Genomic DNA, 13,997 nt, shown 5'->3' on the forward strand with positions numbered 1-13,997 from the left:
AAATTCTTTTTTGTTTTCCCTGACATATGTTTCTCAGATTTGTCTTTAACTTAACAATTCCTTCTTAATTTCAAGCCAGTGATGACTGTTATTTATATCAAATTTACATATGCAACTCTATTTTCTTACCTATTCCAAGAGTATAGAACAGTGCTATCCAATAGAATTTCTGCAGTGATGGAAATGTAGCTATTGAGAATTTAAAATGGGGCTTGTATCGCTGAGGAATCTTAATTTTTAATTTTTATTAACTGTAATTAATTTAAATGGAACTAGCCCCACCCACGTGGCTAGTAGCTACTGTCTTAGTGTAGTGTGTTTGCAGTGGCAGCTGTGGTGGTGACAGGGAAAACATTTGCAGTGTGCAGTAAGGCTCAGGTGTTGCCGTAACCGTCCTATACATCTCAGTCCTCACAATAACTCTGTGAGCTTTGTACTATTGTCTCTGTTTTACTGTTGAAAAACTGAAGCCCAGAAAAATCAAATATTACCCAAAGTCATGCAAGTGTTAAGTGGCAGAATTGGGATTTATAGCTAGAAATCTGGTTCCAGATTTGTGGTGTAAACTACAGTAGACCTTGTTGTGCATGGTTTTGGTATGCATGAATTTCAGTTACTACAGTTCAGTGAAACATACCTATTTCCCAGCAACACAGTTCAGATTTCAGTCACCATGATGCATTTGCTATAATTGCATAAAGTACAAACTTGGTTACTAGCTCTTCAGTCCATAGATCACTGTGTAACTAACAGATGCACAAGTGATCAGTGACCGACTGTGTCTCCTCCAAGTGTGTGTGTGGTGACTCATCAGTCCACATGTGTTCTCAGATCACACACAGACAGCAGAGTGCGTAGTTGTGTGGCCTCCTTGTCTCCCAGAGATAAACTCACATCATTTTACAGAAATGGATAACTAAAAGAGGGGATTGGACCAGAAAGATGAAAGTGCATCAAGATAACAGTGTAGGCAAAAGTCAAACCTAATGTGACTGAAGTTACAGAGGAAAGAGCCGACAGTGGGGCTGTGGACACGGCTGTGCTCGATAGGTTCAAGCTGGGCGGCCAGAGGACCTTGGTGAGGCATAGGTGCTGATGGAATGAGGACAGTGTGAAGGAAAAGAAGAAGATGGTTTACAGGAAACGATGTCTAAAGGAACCCTTAGAGATAATCCATGACCCTGAAAGTTCAAAGATAAATTTAGAACTGTGATAATGGGTCAAAGCAAAGAAAAGGTGCTTGACACATTATAAATTTTACGATCAAAAAAGAAGGCAATCAGTCTTGATATTTTTTTTTACAAAGAAACAGAACACTTAAATTTTCAGTGTTTCTAATGTTTTAAATTATAGTGTATGAAAAATAATAGTTTTACTGCTTTTTATATTCTTAATTATACCCAAAGTAAGTGAGGTTTTAGTGTTTCAACAAAAATTTTTAAAAGTCACAGAGCAATCGTACTTCCCCATTGGTTATTAAGATTATTAACAGTTTGAGTTTGCACTGCTGTCATTTTGTATCCTGCACACCATGCAAAGTGAGGCCTGTGCCATATGCCCTGTGCTATGCGTGCGCTGTACTGTGCCGTGCGTGCCGTGTGCTGTGCCGTGCGTGCCATGTGTGCTGTTCTGGCCCTGCCGTGCCATGCTCTGTGCTGTGCCTGTCGTGCCATGCCCTATGCCTTGCATGCTGTGCTGTGCCGTGTGTGCTGTTCTGGCTGCGCCACGCCATGCCACGCCACGCCACCTCCAAGAGTACAGTACTGGGTACCGATTCAGAGGCAAGAGCTTTAGTTTGTGCTCTGTAAGTGTTTATTGAGCACATGTTAGACTATCACAGGGACATGAAGATAAAACTTGAGCTTTTCTTCTAAGGCTTTAGAGTTTAATGGAAAACACAGGCAAATAAGTGGGGATTAAATTGTGGTGCGATAATACCCTGCTGATGTAATCCTGGGTATGTCCGGAGCTTGCACAAGGACCCTGAATAGAAAAAATGTAGTGGAGAGAATATCAGGGGAGAGGTGCGTGAGTTTTAAAAGTGGACTAGGAAGTAGCCAGGCGAGCAGAGGTTGGTAGGTGGGTGGCTCCGTGGATACAGGTGGTCCCTGGCAGAGCAGGCAGCATGAATGAAGAGGAAGGTGCCAATTGCAGGAAGGAGCTTGGCTGCCCTCCTGGAACCAGGAGCCAGCGTGGGTGCTGTGCTCATGACAAGCCTTCACTGTAGTATTGTGCAGTTTGTCTTTATCTTGAAGACTGGGCCACTGAAGGATTTTAAATAAGGGAGTGATATTCTGAACTTTTTATCAAATATTCTGCCATTTGTATAGAGAATGCAGTAGAAAGGAGCTCGATTAGAGACAGGAATAGAAACCAGGTAGAAGTATATAGTTTTAAGAGTGAAGTGCTGAGAACTTTTAACCAAAATGGAGATGATAATGGTTGAGTGAATGGTAGATCAGAGGTGTTAAGGAGATGAGAAAGGCAGTACTTAGTCACTGGTTGGTGTGAGAAGCAGAGAAAGGAAGTGGTCAGTGACGGCCTCAAATGGAGGAAGGAGGAGTGGGTTTGGAGCATGAGGAGAAGAGAGGGAAAGAATTCAGTTGGTTTATAATATGTTGCGTTTGATATTACTGAGGGATGGCCCATGAATAACTTTATAGCTCTCAGTGCTCCTAGCTGTGTCACAATGAGCAAGTCAAATAACGTCTTTGTGCTTCAGTTTTCTGCACTATAAATGGGGATAAAAACCTGTCTTATGGGAACATGAGCAGGTTTAAATGAATTAACAATTAACACGTGTTTAGAATAAGAATTTGGAATAATTAATACAAAGTTTTTAGACTAGCCCCTCATATAGAGTAAGTGCTCAATAGTATATGTCTAGTATGTCTTTTCTGCCACCCACAAAGGCTTCTAAAAACTCCTTGTAGGTTTTGAGGGACCCAGAGATAATAAAATGTTTTTTCTCCCACCATGGCATCTTTGTTCTTTAAATTCCACTTCCTCAGCTCTTCCCAGAGGCAGGTAAACTGAGGGTCTGAGATTTGATTGTCACCCTGGGAATCTTTTCTCCACTGCCCTCCATGACAAAGCCCGAGCGAACAGTTACCTGCCTGGCCTTGGGGACCTGTTCCCACATCCTAGCCCAAATGTGATGTGCTCCTGCCCATTGCCCTCCTCAGCTCTGCTGTCAGGGCTCATCCAAAGGGCGATCCTCACAGTTTCTCTCAGGGACTAAGGCGGTCTTGATGCTGGGATGTCTCAAGAAATGCTCTCATAGTATCCCCTGAAAACTGCAGGGGCTGATTGAATTATCTCCCCCGGGAAAACAGGAATTCACCTCTGGGATGGCTCCGAATAAAGGACTTCTTTGTGATGGGTTAATTCATAAACAAAATTATTGTATGTCTAGTGAAGATATATGTAAAGATTATTCTTCAGCGAACAGACCTATCTTCAGATAGGTATATGGGAGTCCCAGTATAGGGATAGTAGTTGAGTTAACAGGATCGAATGATTTCACCCAAATGCTATGTGTAAAATTAAAAAGAAAGCCAAGGACTTGAAATACTAAGGAGTATCAGATTCAAGTTTGTAAAAAAGAACTCACTTTTTCTCAGTGGCATGATGGTAAACGTTTAACAACTGGCATTCCAAAATGGAGAAAGAAACTTCACCCTATTATTAGCATTTCCAATATGTGAATTCTCCCATCATGGTTGATTTTAAGCTACCAACCTGACATTAGTGAATGGAAGCTGAGAAGAGATGGGAACAGTTGGTTCTTGTAATAATGTCAGCTGACTTCTGCTCTTTCCTTATCCCTAAGGCTTTTTTCTAGGTGCTTTATTGGTGCTGTGTAAGTCCAGTGTCATGCGCGGCTCTGTAAATAAACACCAACTCTCGATAATGACACTATTCATGCAATACCATTATGGAGCAGATGGCAACCTCTCTAGTCATGTTTTGGTATTTGTTAAGAAAAATTGAGACACATACAGTAGGTTGTTAGGTCTCTGTGGTCCTGGTTTGTTAGGAATTTAAGTAGACATATTAAAGTCACCTATTCCTGGGATAAATTGTGTATGTGTGTGGCAGGGCACTCCTTCCATCCTCCCCACAACTTACATCAAGCAGAGAGCACAGGTTACAAATTACTTCTGTGATATATTGTCTCAAGTGTCGGTGGCATGAAAAGGACCAGTAAGTTCCCTTTGAAATAAGAGAAAGCGTGTTCCCTTTAAAACAAACATGCTTGAAATTATAAGACAGCATTAGAATTGCTTGACTAGTTTTTCTGATGAGAGGAGTTGCTGGCATGATTAAGTTTTTATTTTTCGTTGTTAAGGACATAAGATGAACGGGGAGGTATGAGTGTGATTGGTTGGTGTTCAGTGCTGCAGTGACTTTTCTTCCCATCTTTTCCCCATCTTTACTGAGATATAATAGACATACAACATTTTGTAAAGTTAAGGTACCACCTGGTAATTTGATACACTTAATGTACTGCAGAATCATCACCACCATAGTTTCAGCTAGCACCTTCATCACTTCACGCAATCCCATTTCTTTTATGTGGTGAGACATTTCAGATTTACTTTTAGCAAGTTTCAAGTGTATAATCCAGTATCGTTAACTAGGTCTCCAGAACTTACTCATCTTCTTACTAGAAGTTGGTTCTCCGATCAACCTCTCTCTATTTTCCCCCAGCCCCTGGTAACCTCCATTCTACTCTCTGTCTCTCTGAGTTCTCCTTTTGAGAGTCTACATAAGTGATACTATATAGTGTTTGTCTTTCTCTATATCTGACTGACTTCACTTAGCATAATGTCCTTAAGGTCCATCTTACACTGGGGAAAACGGTACTGCTCAGTCAGCCCAACTATACTGTGGCGGTCTCAAGTGTCATTATAGTAGCATTGTTGGTAGTGCTTAGGGGTACATCTGTAACTGAGACGATGGCAGTCACTGTCTGGTGCTTGGTGTGGAGACAGTTCCCTGGTGAGGAGGAAGGACCAATTTTCAGATCTGAACTTGCCCAGGGCTGGTAGTTGTAATACCCAGATTTGTTCTGCAACTTGTAAGACGAAAGTCATGGTTTTCACGGCCACATGGTTGTTCAATTTGTTCTGTGGTTACACCCTGGATGTTCATACCTTACAGTTCAATGTTCTCAGGGTGAGGAGGTGGAGTGAATATGTGACTGGGCTGGCGTACAGCGGCATTCTTCTGGGACACTTGGCAGACGCCTGGCTGATGGCTCTTGGTGGCATCCTTCACTTGTGGACAACACTGCTGAGTTTAGTTGTTTCACTTTCTTTCTTTTAAAAAAACATTAATTTATTGGGGTGACATTGATTAATTACATGTAAATTTCAGGTGTACAACTTTATAAGACAACACTGTGTGCTACCCACCCACTTTCATTTTCTTACCATGTTTACTCAAAAATAAGGCCTAGCTGGACAATCAGCTTTCATGAGTCTTTTGGAGCAAACATTAATATAAGACCCAGTATTATATTATATTATATTATATTATATTATATTATATTATATTATATTATATTATATTATATTTATTATATTACATTATATTATACTATATTAGACCGGGTCTTATAGTAAAATAAGACTGGGTCCTATATTATATTACATTATGTAAGATGGGTCTTATAGTAAAAGAAGACCAGGTCTTATATTAATGTTTGCTCCAAAAAATGCATTAGAGTTAATTGTCTGGCTAGGTGTTATTTTCAGGGAAACATGGTATTAGTAGCCTTAGAGAATAAAGATATAAAATGCATTTTGCAAGCTGCTGTTAATTTTTATCTGGTGTCACAAATCTTGATTTCACTGCTTTCATTTATTTTATTACTGGATGTAATTATCCAGTTATCAAAGAGTTATGCCCTCTCAAGATTTTATTGTGAATGCAGTAAAATTCACAACAGAATAATAATTTATAGACATATAATTATAATTTTATAATTTATAATTTTATAATTTATAATTTCTCTGTGCATAAATAAAAATTCTCTATACATACATTTCTGTATAAATAATTTTATAGTTTACAATTTCTGCCTATAAAATTGTCTCTATAAAATGTTTATATTTAATTATAAGTGGATTTTCTACCTATGCTTGTTTTCATACTTTTTAGAGGTATTAAAATTATTAGTTGGTATTTTTCATCATCTTTAAAATAAGATGAGAAAAATCTAATTTTGAACACTCATACTTACTATCCTAAATTCCTTGTATATTAAAAAGAATGCTTAGGGATTTAACATCTACAGCTCACACATAAGTAATCAACGTTTTAAAAATATTTAATTTCATCACATACCTATTCATCTATGAAGTTTCTAATTCATGAAGTTTGTATTTTCATGAGAAATAAATTATAATAATTTTCTTTGAAGAAAAAAGTTTTCACCCTAATCAGACTTCAAATATTCATTTAGCCACCATTATGTGGTTTGGTGGCAAGAAGAGTTTTTTCTCATAGTAGAAATTTAGTATTCAACATTAAATAGAATGTGGTGAAAGCAGCTATCTTGACAAAACAAAGTTTTTATATCAGGCTTTTAAAATTTCAACAAAATTTAAACATTATTTAGATAAAACAATTATGTTACAAAGACAACTTTTAACAGGATCAGGCCACCCACCGTGTGGACTAGAGAATATGGTATGCAAGCCACCCAGTGAGACTGGGGTAATTTTTTTCATCTTTGCTTAAAGTATAGTCACCAGACCAGATAGTGTAGAAACTTTTTATGAGCAGTGATCAAACAGCCGAAAAGAGTTTATTCTTTTTCTCCCCTTTCCTTGAGGCTAATTAAAATAATTCACGAGTTGAAAAAGTTTAACTATTTTTGAACACAGTAAATTTCGCTTTAGATAAAGCTACTCTTCCATGATAGTGATTCATCACAGTGATTTTATATATATATATACACATACATATATATGTATATATAAAACATGTCCAGTTTGTGTATAATATTATAAAAATTAGCCGATTTAAGAAATACCCATTAATGATGATATGTTAAAGTTTGTAAAGTGCTTATGTAATTTTTTATGCCTGCTACATAGATAATTTTACCAAGAAATAGGATTGGTTGTAAAATATTCATTTGAACAACTTTTCTGAAAAACATTTTCCTTATTTTGTTTATTACCACATAATGTAGATACTGAATCCAGGGAATTTAGTGTGTGTGTGTGCGCACATGTGTGTAAATGTGTGTGTCTTAACCTATGATTTGAATTAATGAAGTAACCCAAGGGCCCATAGTTGCTGTAAAATTTAGAAGACCAGCTAAAAGTAGGTTCACATTAGAGAATTTATGTGGGCCTGATAAATATGGTTATTTTTAATTGGATACCATTCTTAACATATGAAAAGATTTACCAGGCAAAATGGGAATTGTATTTTAGCAAACTATGAAAGATTTCCCATATAGTTAACTTTTGAAAAAGTTTTTAACGTAAAGCCATAATAGCAGTCAATCATTTTGTTTCTTTTGTCCAGTTATATACTTCCTGAATAAAATCGATTTTTATCTAAGTTATCTTCTTTCCTTTTAAAATAGGGGCAAGCAATACTGCAGACACATTATTTCAAGAAGTGTTAGGTCGAAAGGACAAAGCAGATTCCACTAGAAATGCACTCAATGTGCTCCAGCGATTTAAGTTTCTTTTCAACCTTCCTCTAAATATTGAAAGGAATATCCAAAAGGTATAGTCCATATTTATGTACGTATGGTTATAGATGTCATAAATTTTAAAGAGTTGTTAAGGCTTTTTTTATCTTAACCAAATGTCTTCATTATACTTTACTGACAGTCTCCAAAATGTTTCTTTATTTTAAAGGGTGATTATGATGTGGTTATTAATGATTATGAAAAGGCCAAGTCACTCTTTGGGAAAACGGAGGTGCAAGTTTTCAAGAAATGTAAGATTTGTTTATTGCTTTTAGATCTTCTACTCTCCTTTTACAGGAAGAATGTGGAATGTATTCTGCAAAGCATGTTACATGTGTTTTAGTTTTTGTTTATATGGTGCTGTTTTTAAAATGTAAGACAATTACCTCAAAAATAACATTATGGCTTTTCTTACTACAATGTAGTGAAAATCAGCAATCATGACTGTAGGATAGGTTAGTCTTGGCCATTCTTTGCCACTTATTAACCATGATGTTATTAAAAAATCTGTTTTACTGGAAAGAATCAATTGTAGATATTTTATGGAAATGCAAACATACGTTTTAATCTTCCCTCTTCAGAAAGGGCCATATATTTATGAATTGTAACCCTACATTAAAGTAAACTGAACAACTTTTGAAATGATCTTTAATGCCAGAGTAACAGAAAATAAGAAAAGCCTAAAATCCCCTGTGGTAATGCCATATCAACTAGGAGAACCATCACAGGCCTTTATTAAATCTGTAAATTCCAAATCCATAAGGACTGAGAAAACTTAATTTTATTTTTATTGTGGTAAATTTACATTTAGTGAAATGCACAGACCAAATCACACACCACGTAACTCACACCCTAGATAGAATGTTTTCATCTCTCCAGAAAGTTCCCTTGAGCCTCTTCTCAGTCAACCCCTAAAACCCCCAAAGCAACCACTGCTCTGCTTTCCATAATTTGGTTTTAAATTTCCATTCTGTAAATCTTGTATATTTTTTCATTTTTTAATAGATTATGCTGAAGTAGAAACACGGATTGAAGCTTTAAGAGAATTGCTTCTGGATAAATTGCTTGAGACACCATCGACGTTACATGACCAAAAACGTTATATAAGGTAAACCTCCTGTAAGAATTTTCACAAATCACGTATGTCTGTATAGTACTAAACACTTCATTTAACTCTTAAAGCTAACTTGGGGGAAATTAGGAGACCAATGAAATGGTGAAAGGGAAGACACTTAGGGGTACCTCGTGTAGGGCACCAGAACTCTTTTGTATACCGTTGAATTTACAAGTACTCGCTCCAAAGGCAACAAAATTTTGCCCGTTTTGGGGAGGGAAAAGTAGCCTCATTGCTTAGTCACCTCTTCCTCCTGCTGGACAAGGGCTTGCCTAATCTAGTGGGATGTGTGGGTGTTGTACTCTGTGGGCACCCACAGGCCACAAGACAGGGGCTCCCTTTATTGTCTAGAGTGCAACACTGTCACACACTGTGTGGGAAATTCTTCATGACACGAGAGTGGGCTGTTCCTCAATAGTAGAGAAAATTCTGAAAGGTTTTAGTTTTGAAAAGAAAGTGGGAGACTTAAAAAAAAAAGCAGTAATACTGAAAGTGGTGGACATCACGGGGTATGACGAGATGGCCTGAGAAGGAGCTAGTATAGCATAATGAGAACTAGCTGTTCACTTTGGGTGACTTAAGTTTGTTTTCAGTTTACTCATCTGTGAAATGGACATGCTAACACAATCTATGTCTCAGGGTAGTTGCAAAGATAATCACGGGTACATTTAAGAATTTAACATAGCACCTGGCACATAATAAGTAGTCAGTAATTACATGAATATCCCGGGGGTACCAAAAACATGTATAGACATGACTTGTATTCATCTTTTGTTATCGGTATATATTATTACAATTTTAATACAGTTTTTTTCCTTTCTTAAAATGTGTATACATTTTTTTGGCATCCTCTGTATATAATGTCACATATATATGGTGTTTATGTCAGGATTTGGAGACAAAGCGTATAAATTACAAGATTTTTGTATCTATGACTTAAAAATATTAACTTTATTTTTTGCTGGCATATTTTAAATGTGACCTTTGTTCTCAGAATAAGCTGCTTTTTCAGACTTAGTACCCTTACCCTTTAATTAGTGAAGTTTACTGAATATTCCTTAGTTATAAAATGATAACAGAATATGTATGTTGATTCACTTGACTGTCATCACTCATTGGAAAGAGGTCTGGTCTGAAAGCTGTGTTTGCACTTGTGGCCCTGTGTTCCTGGGGTGCAGGAGCACAGTAAGAGCAGAGCACTGTCGTGGTCCACACTTGGGTGGTGCCCAACAGGTAGTGTGGAAGGGAGCACTACCTTTCGTTTGCCTACTTTCTACTTTCAGAGTCTGCCTCTGCTTTTCTCTAACTGCCTTCTTAAGAAAGACTGCATTGGGGAATTTTCTGGCTTGTAGAAGTGTAGAAATTTAAAGCTGGTAACAAACTACACATTAGTTATCTGCTTTTTTTAAAAAAAAAAAAGCATAAAAAGAAACAGTTCCAGGAATGTTAATCATCTTGTATAGGATACAGTTGGTTAGCGTCTTGTCTGTGTTCCGATAATTTTGTTTTGTATTTATTTCCCTGTTGACATTTATTCTATTAAATTTGCTGATAGTAGTAATATGATAAACCTTGAGTATGATTTCTTTAGGTGGTGAATTACCATTTATATAGATAACTAATGTGCAGTTCTTATGATTAATTTACTGGATATCCTTTGAAATATGGTAGATGTTAAAAAAGATTCTTTTAAATGGCCTATTGAAATGCTTTTTTCCCGTTATTTTAAAGGAAAAAGAACATCAATAAAAATATCCTCGATAGTTTACTCATTTTTTAATCATTCTTTTTTTTTTTGATGCTTTGAGAAGACACTGAGCAATTCGATTATCCTTTGTAAATTAAGTTTTTATTTATTAATAAATAGGAAAAATAACCTCACAGCCAGATCAGATATCTGTTGGACTTTGGAATCTACGATGACAAGTGCTGTGAGCACCACGAGGGGTAGAGACAGCTTTCATCTACAAAAACATCTCTGTCAGTTCTCTTACATCAGGGGTGACCAAACTATTTTCAACGGTTTTCACCAAGGGCCATATGCGGTAAAATACACAAACAGCCGGGCCACTCACTCGAGGTGAAGTACGTATTGCCTCACCTGGTTTATTTAAGTAAACTAAATATATTTTTGGAATTTGCTGCGGGCCAATAAAAAATGGATTGTGGGCCGCAGTTGGCCCGCGGGCCGCAGTTTGGACATCCGTCTTACATAATTGAAGTTATGCATGGTACAAGTGAAAATCAGGTTACTACTGTATTGTCTTACTTTGGTTCTCTAATTAAAAACTTTTTGATTATTTTTCACTCTCCTTATTCTGTCTTGATCCTCATAGCTTTAGCAAGAAGCAAAATTCCACGTACCTCTTTCCATGTCAGTATGATCCTATCCCTGGTGATTGTTAAAAATCATGTCACAATATGGCTTAAAACTTTTAATTCTTAAGTTTTAAAATATTGAACCTAGACTCATCAGCATTAACATCTTTTAGCTTTTTTCCTTTAAAAAGTCTTTTAAAAAGTGTTTCTTTAATACGCAGTTTGAAAAGAAATGGCAATAACATATATCATGTTCTAAACAAGTATCTTTGAAATGAAACTACTTATTTTTAAGCTACTTACTAAAAAAAGGAAACGAAGAAACTTACTGGATTAAGTCATTTAACCAAGAAAAAGCCTAGCATAGGTTGTACCTTTGAATTGAAACACTAAAATTTCTGAGAGAACATATTTATCCTTTTTTATAAAACTCTTTTCACGTAATATCCATTAATAAGATAATAAAAAGAGGATTTTATTGAATTTTGCAAGAACCTAGTCACCATACTAACTACGGAGACTTAAAATTTTAAGTTACTAAGCAAAAAAAGCTTATTGATTTCTCTTGCTGTACTGCTTGAGAAAGAGCCCCTGTAGTGAATCGTCTCTGTTCCCTATTCATTAGTTTAAGAATTAAAAGGAAACAGCTTTCCTAAAAGAATATTCCTGTAATGAATGAAAGTCTTAGGAGGAAGTGTTGGAGAAGTATTTGGAAGCAAAACAACCTCTTCTCTAAGGAGAATGCTAAGACAAATTCTCCCCAGCAAGAAAGATTAAAATCACATATTTTTGGAGAAATAACACAACATATTATTTGTCATGTTTATATTCCAGTAATAAAAGAGGAAAACCTTGTGAGAAAACAAGAATCAAATTGAGTTTTGAAAGCTTTGAAATGAATTTTTTAAGCCAAGCTAAATGTCGTTTGTTAGACTGTAGTTTTCTTCTCTGGATGTTGTTAGTTGATTTGTCACTTTCTCAGTACATTCACAGCCTGTTTGTAGCCTGTAAATAGATGGTCACAGGCAAGAAGAGAAGGGCGAGCCCGTGCAGTGCAGTGTGAGCGCGTTGTTTCAGGGGCCCTTTTGCAGGATAATCAAATCCCCAGCTCTCCTCAGAAACCAGACCTTCTCCATTAGCCTGTGAAGGTCAGGGTCAGGGTGGATAGTTCCTAAATGTGATGTCAGATTTCTTCTCAGCATTTCATTTATTGCTAACTTACTACAAAATGTTTCTCCTCTAATTAGCTGCTAATTGAGATGGCTATGAGTAAGGAAATACCCAGTGGTGGAGAAACATGGGAGAGAAGCATAAGGTGATCCCCTGAGTGATTAAGATTTGGCTAGAGGTCACAGCTTGTAACCATTAATTAAAATTTACCATTGAACAAAAATCTTTAACTCCAAGACAACAGGCAGCTTATTGTTTAAGAATAATTTTAAGATAGTAATTTTAGCTTTTGGGTTTATTTATATTTTGATTTAACTTGTTATATTTATATATTTTGTGAGGGTCGAATGCCAAATTTTGAATATATTCGGCAGACATTTTTCAACTGAAATCTATTTCAGTTGTCTATCTGGGTTTAGGTATTTTATGTACAAAGAAGACTTAAATATTTTAAGACCTACATTAAAACTACGTAAAATGCCATCTATGCTGTATTTTCTAGAAAAATACTTTCTCAGTCATGAATTAGAATTTAGACAAAAGAGGTGAGCGCTTGTTGTCACCAAATCTCTTCATGTGATAAAATGGCCTGAAGTTTCAGGAGTGTTTTCATTACGTAGAAAACAGCATCACACTGCCATCTAGTGGCTGTATTTCAGACTACATAGGAATAAAAAACGGAAAGCAAAAAAGTACTCACCAGGTGTCCTCTGCTGGTTCCCACCTGTTTGTTGTAATGACAGAACTAACTAAAAAAACTGTGAACTAAATGTAAATGCATGTGAAGGTAAGTTCTCATTAAGTATATGGGATCATCGTAAGTTATCTTTGTCTTCTTGGTTGTCTTTTTATAAAGTCCTAATTTAAAAAACATGCAGCTTTATTGTTGTTTGCTAGCTGCATAAAGAGAAATTTGAATATATTTCATTTAGAAATGGATATTAGAAGCTAATGTTGACAACTGCTTTACTAATTAATAAAATTTTCGATTTTCTTAAAAAAAATGATGATTCTGAAGTACGCCAGCTGTCCTTATGTCCTTACTTGGGCTGCATAGAGGAAGCGTTTGTGGTCAACTCTGGCTTGCTGTTTCAGGTACCTGTCTGACCTTCACGCGCCGGGCGACCCTGCATGGCAGTGCATCGGAGCTCAGCACAGCTGGATCCTGCAGCGCATGCACAGCTGCAAAGAGGCCTGCGTGCAAGACCTGAAAGGCAAGGCCGGTTCTCCTTATGCGTTATGCCAGGCCTGTAGTCACTTTGACTACTAATGTGTTACATGTGAATAACAGAACAGGCAGGCAGAAAACTCTTTTAAATGTGCCTGTTGTTATGGTTAACCGGTAGTATTGACAACGCTTTGGTTTAGAAAACAGTTAAACTTCTGTGGGAAGCAACATGATGTTAGAATTGATGTTGGTCCTTGATGAATGCTGGTAGTCCACTCATTATTTTATCAAGTATATCCTGGGCCCCACTATGTACAGGTCGACAGTGGTGAGTAAAACAGACATGGTCCCTGCCCACTCAAACACGTAACTAACTAAACACAAAGTTGTGACAAGTGACATAAAGAAAACTAATGGTACTCTGAGGGAGGAGAATGCTTTGGATAGCTGACTTGGGAAGGTGTCTCAGAGAATGCTCCATATGAACTAGGAGCTGGAAGGATTTG

The 13,997-nt window shown here is 36.7% G+C and overlaps 1 protein-coding gene across 3 annotated transcripts in view; it reads left to right on the forward strand.

The window, feature by feature from the left end:
• The window catches only part of EXOC2 (exocyst complex component 2), a 246,608-nt gene that overhangs the window by 102,812 nt on the left and 129,799 nt on the right, over positions 1 to 13,997 (forward strand). For all 3 annotated transcript variants that reach the window (XM_033114349.1, XM_033114348.1, XM_033114350.1), the window contains exons 8-11: positions 7,610 to 7,755; positions 7,890 to 7,971; positions 8,726 to 8,828; positions 13,419 to 13,537. In XM_033114349.1, the coding sequence (XP_032970240.1) occupies positions 7,610 to 7,755; positions 7,890 to 7,971; positions 8,726 to 8,828; positions 13,419 to 13,537 (450 nt within the window). The remainder of the gene's footprint in view (positions 1 to 7,609; positions 7,756 to 7,889; positions 7,972 to 8,725; positions 8,829 to 13,418; positions 13,538 to 13,997) is intronic.

The sequence above is a fragment of the Rhinolophus ferrumequinum genome, chromosome 9, assembly GCF_004115265.2.
Source record: "Rhinolophus ferrumequinum isolate MPI-CBG mRhiFer1 chromosome 9, mRhiFer1_v1.p, whole genome shotgun sequence".
In the NCBI taxonomy this organism is placed as follows: domain Eukaryota; kingdom Metazoa; phylum Chordata; class Mammalia; order Chiroptera; family Rhinolophidae; genus Rhinolophus; species Rhinolophus ferrumequinum.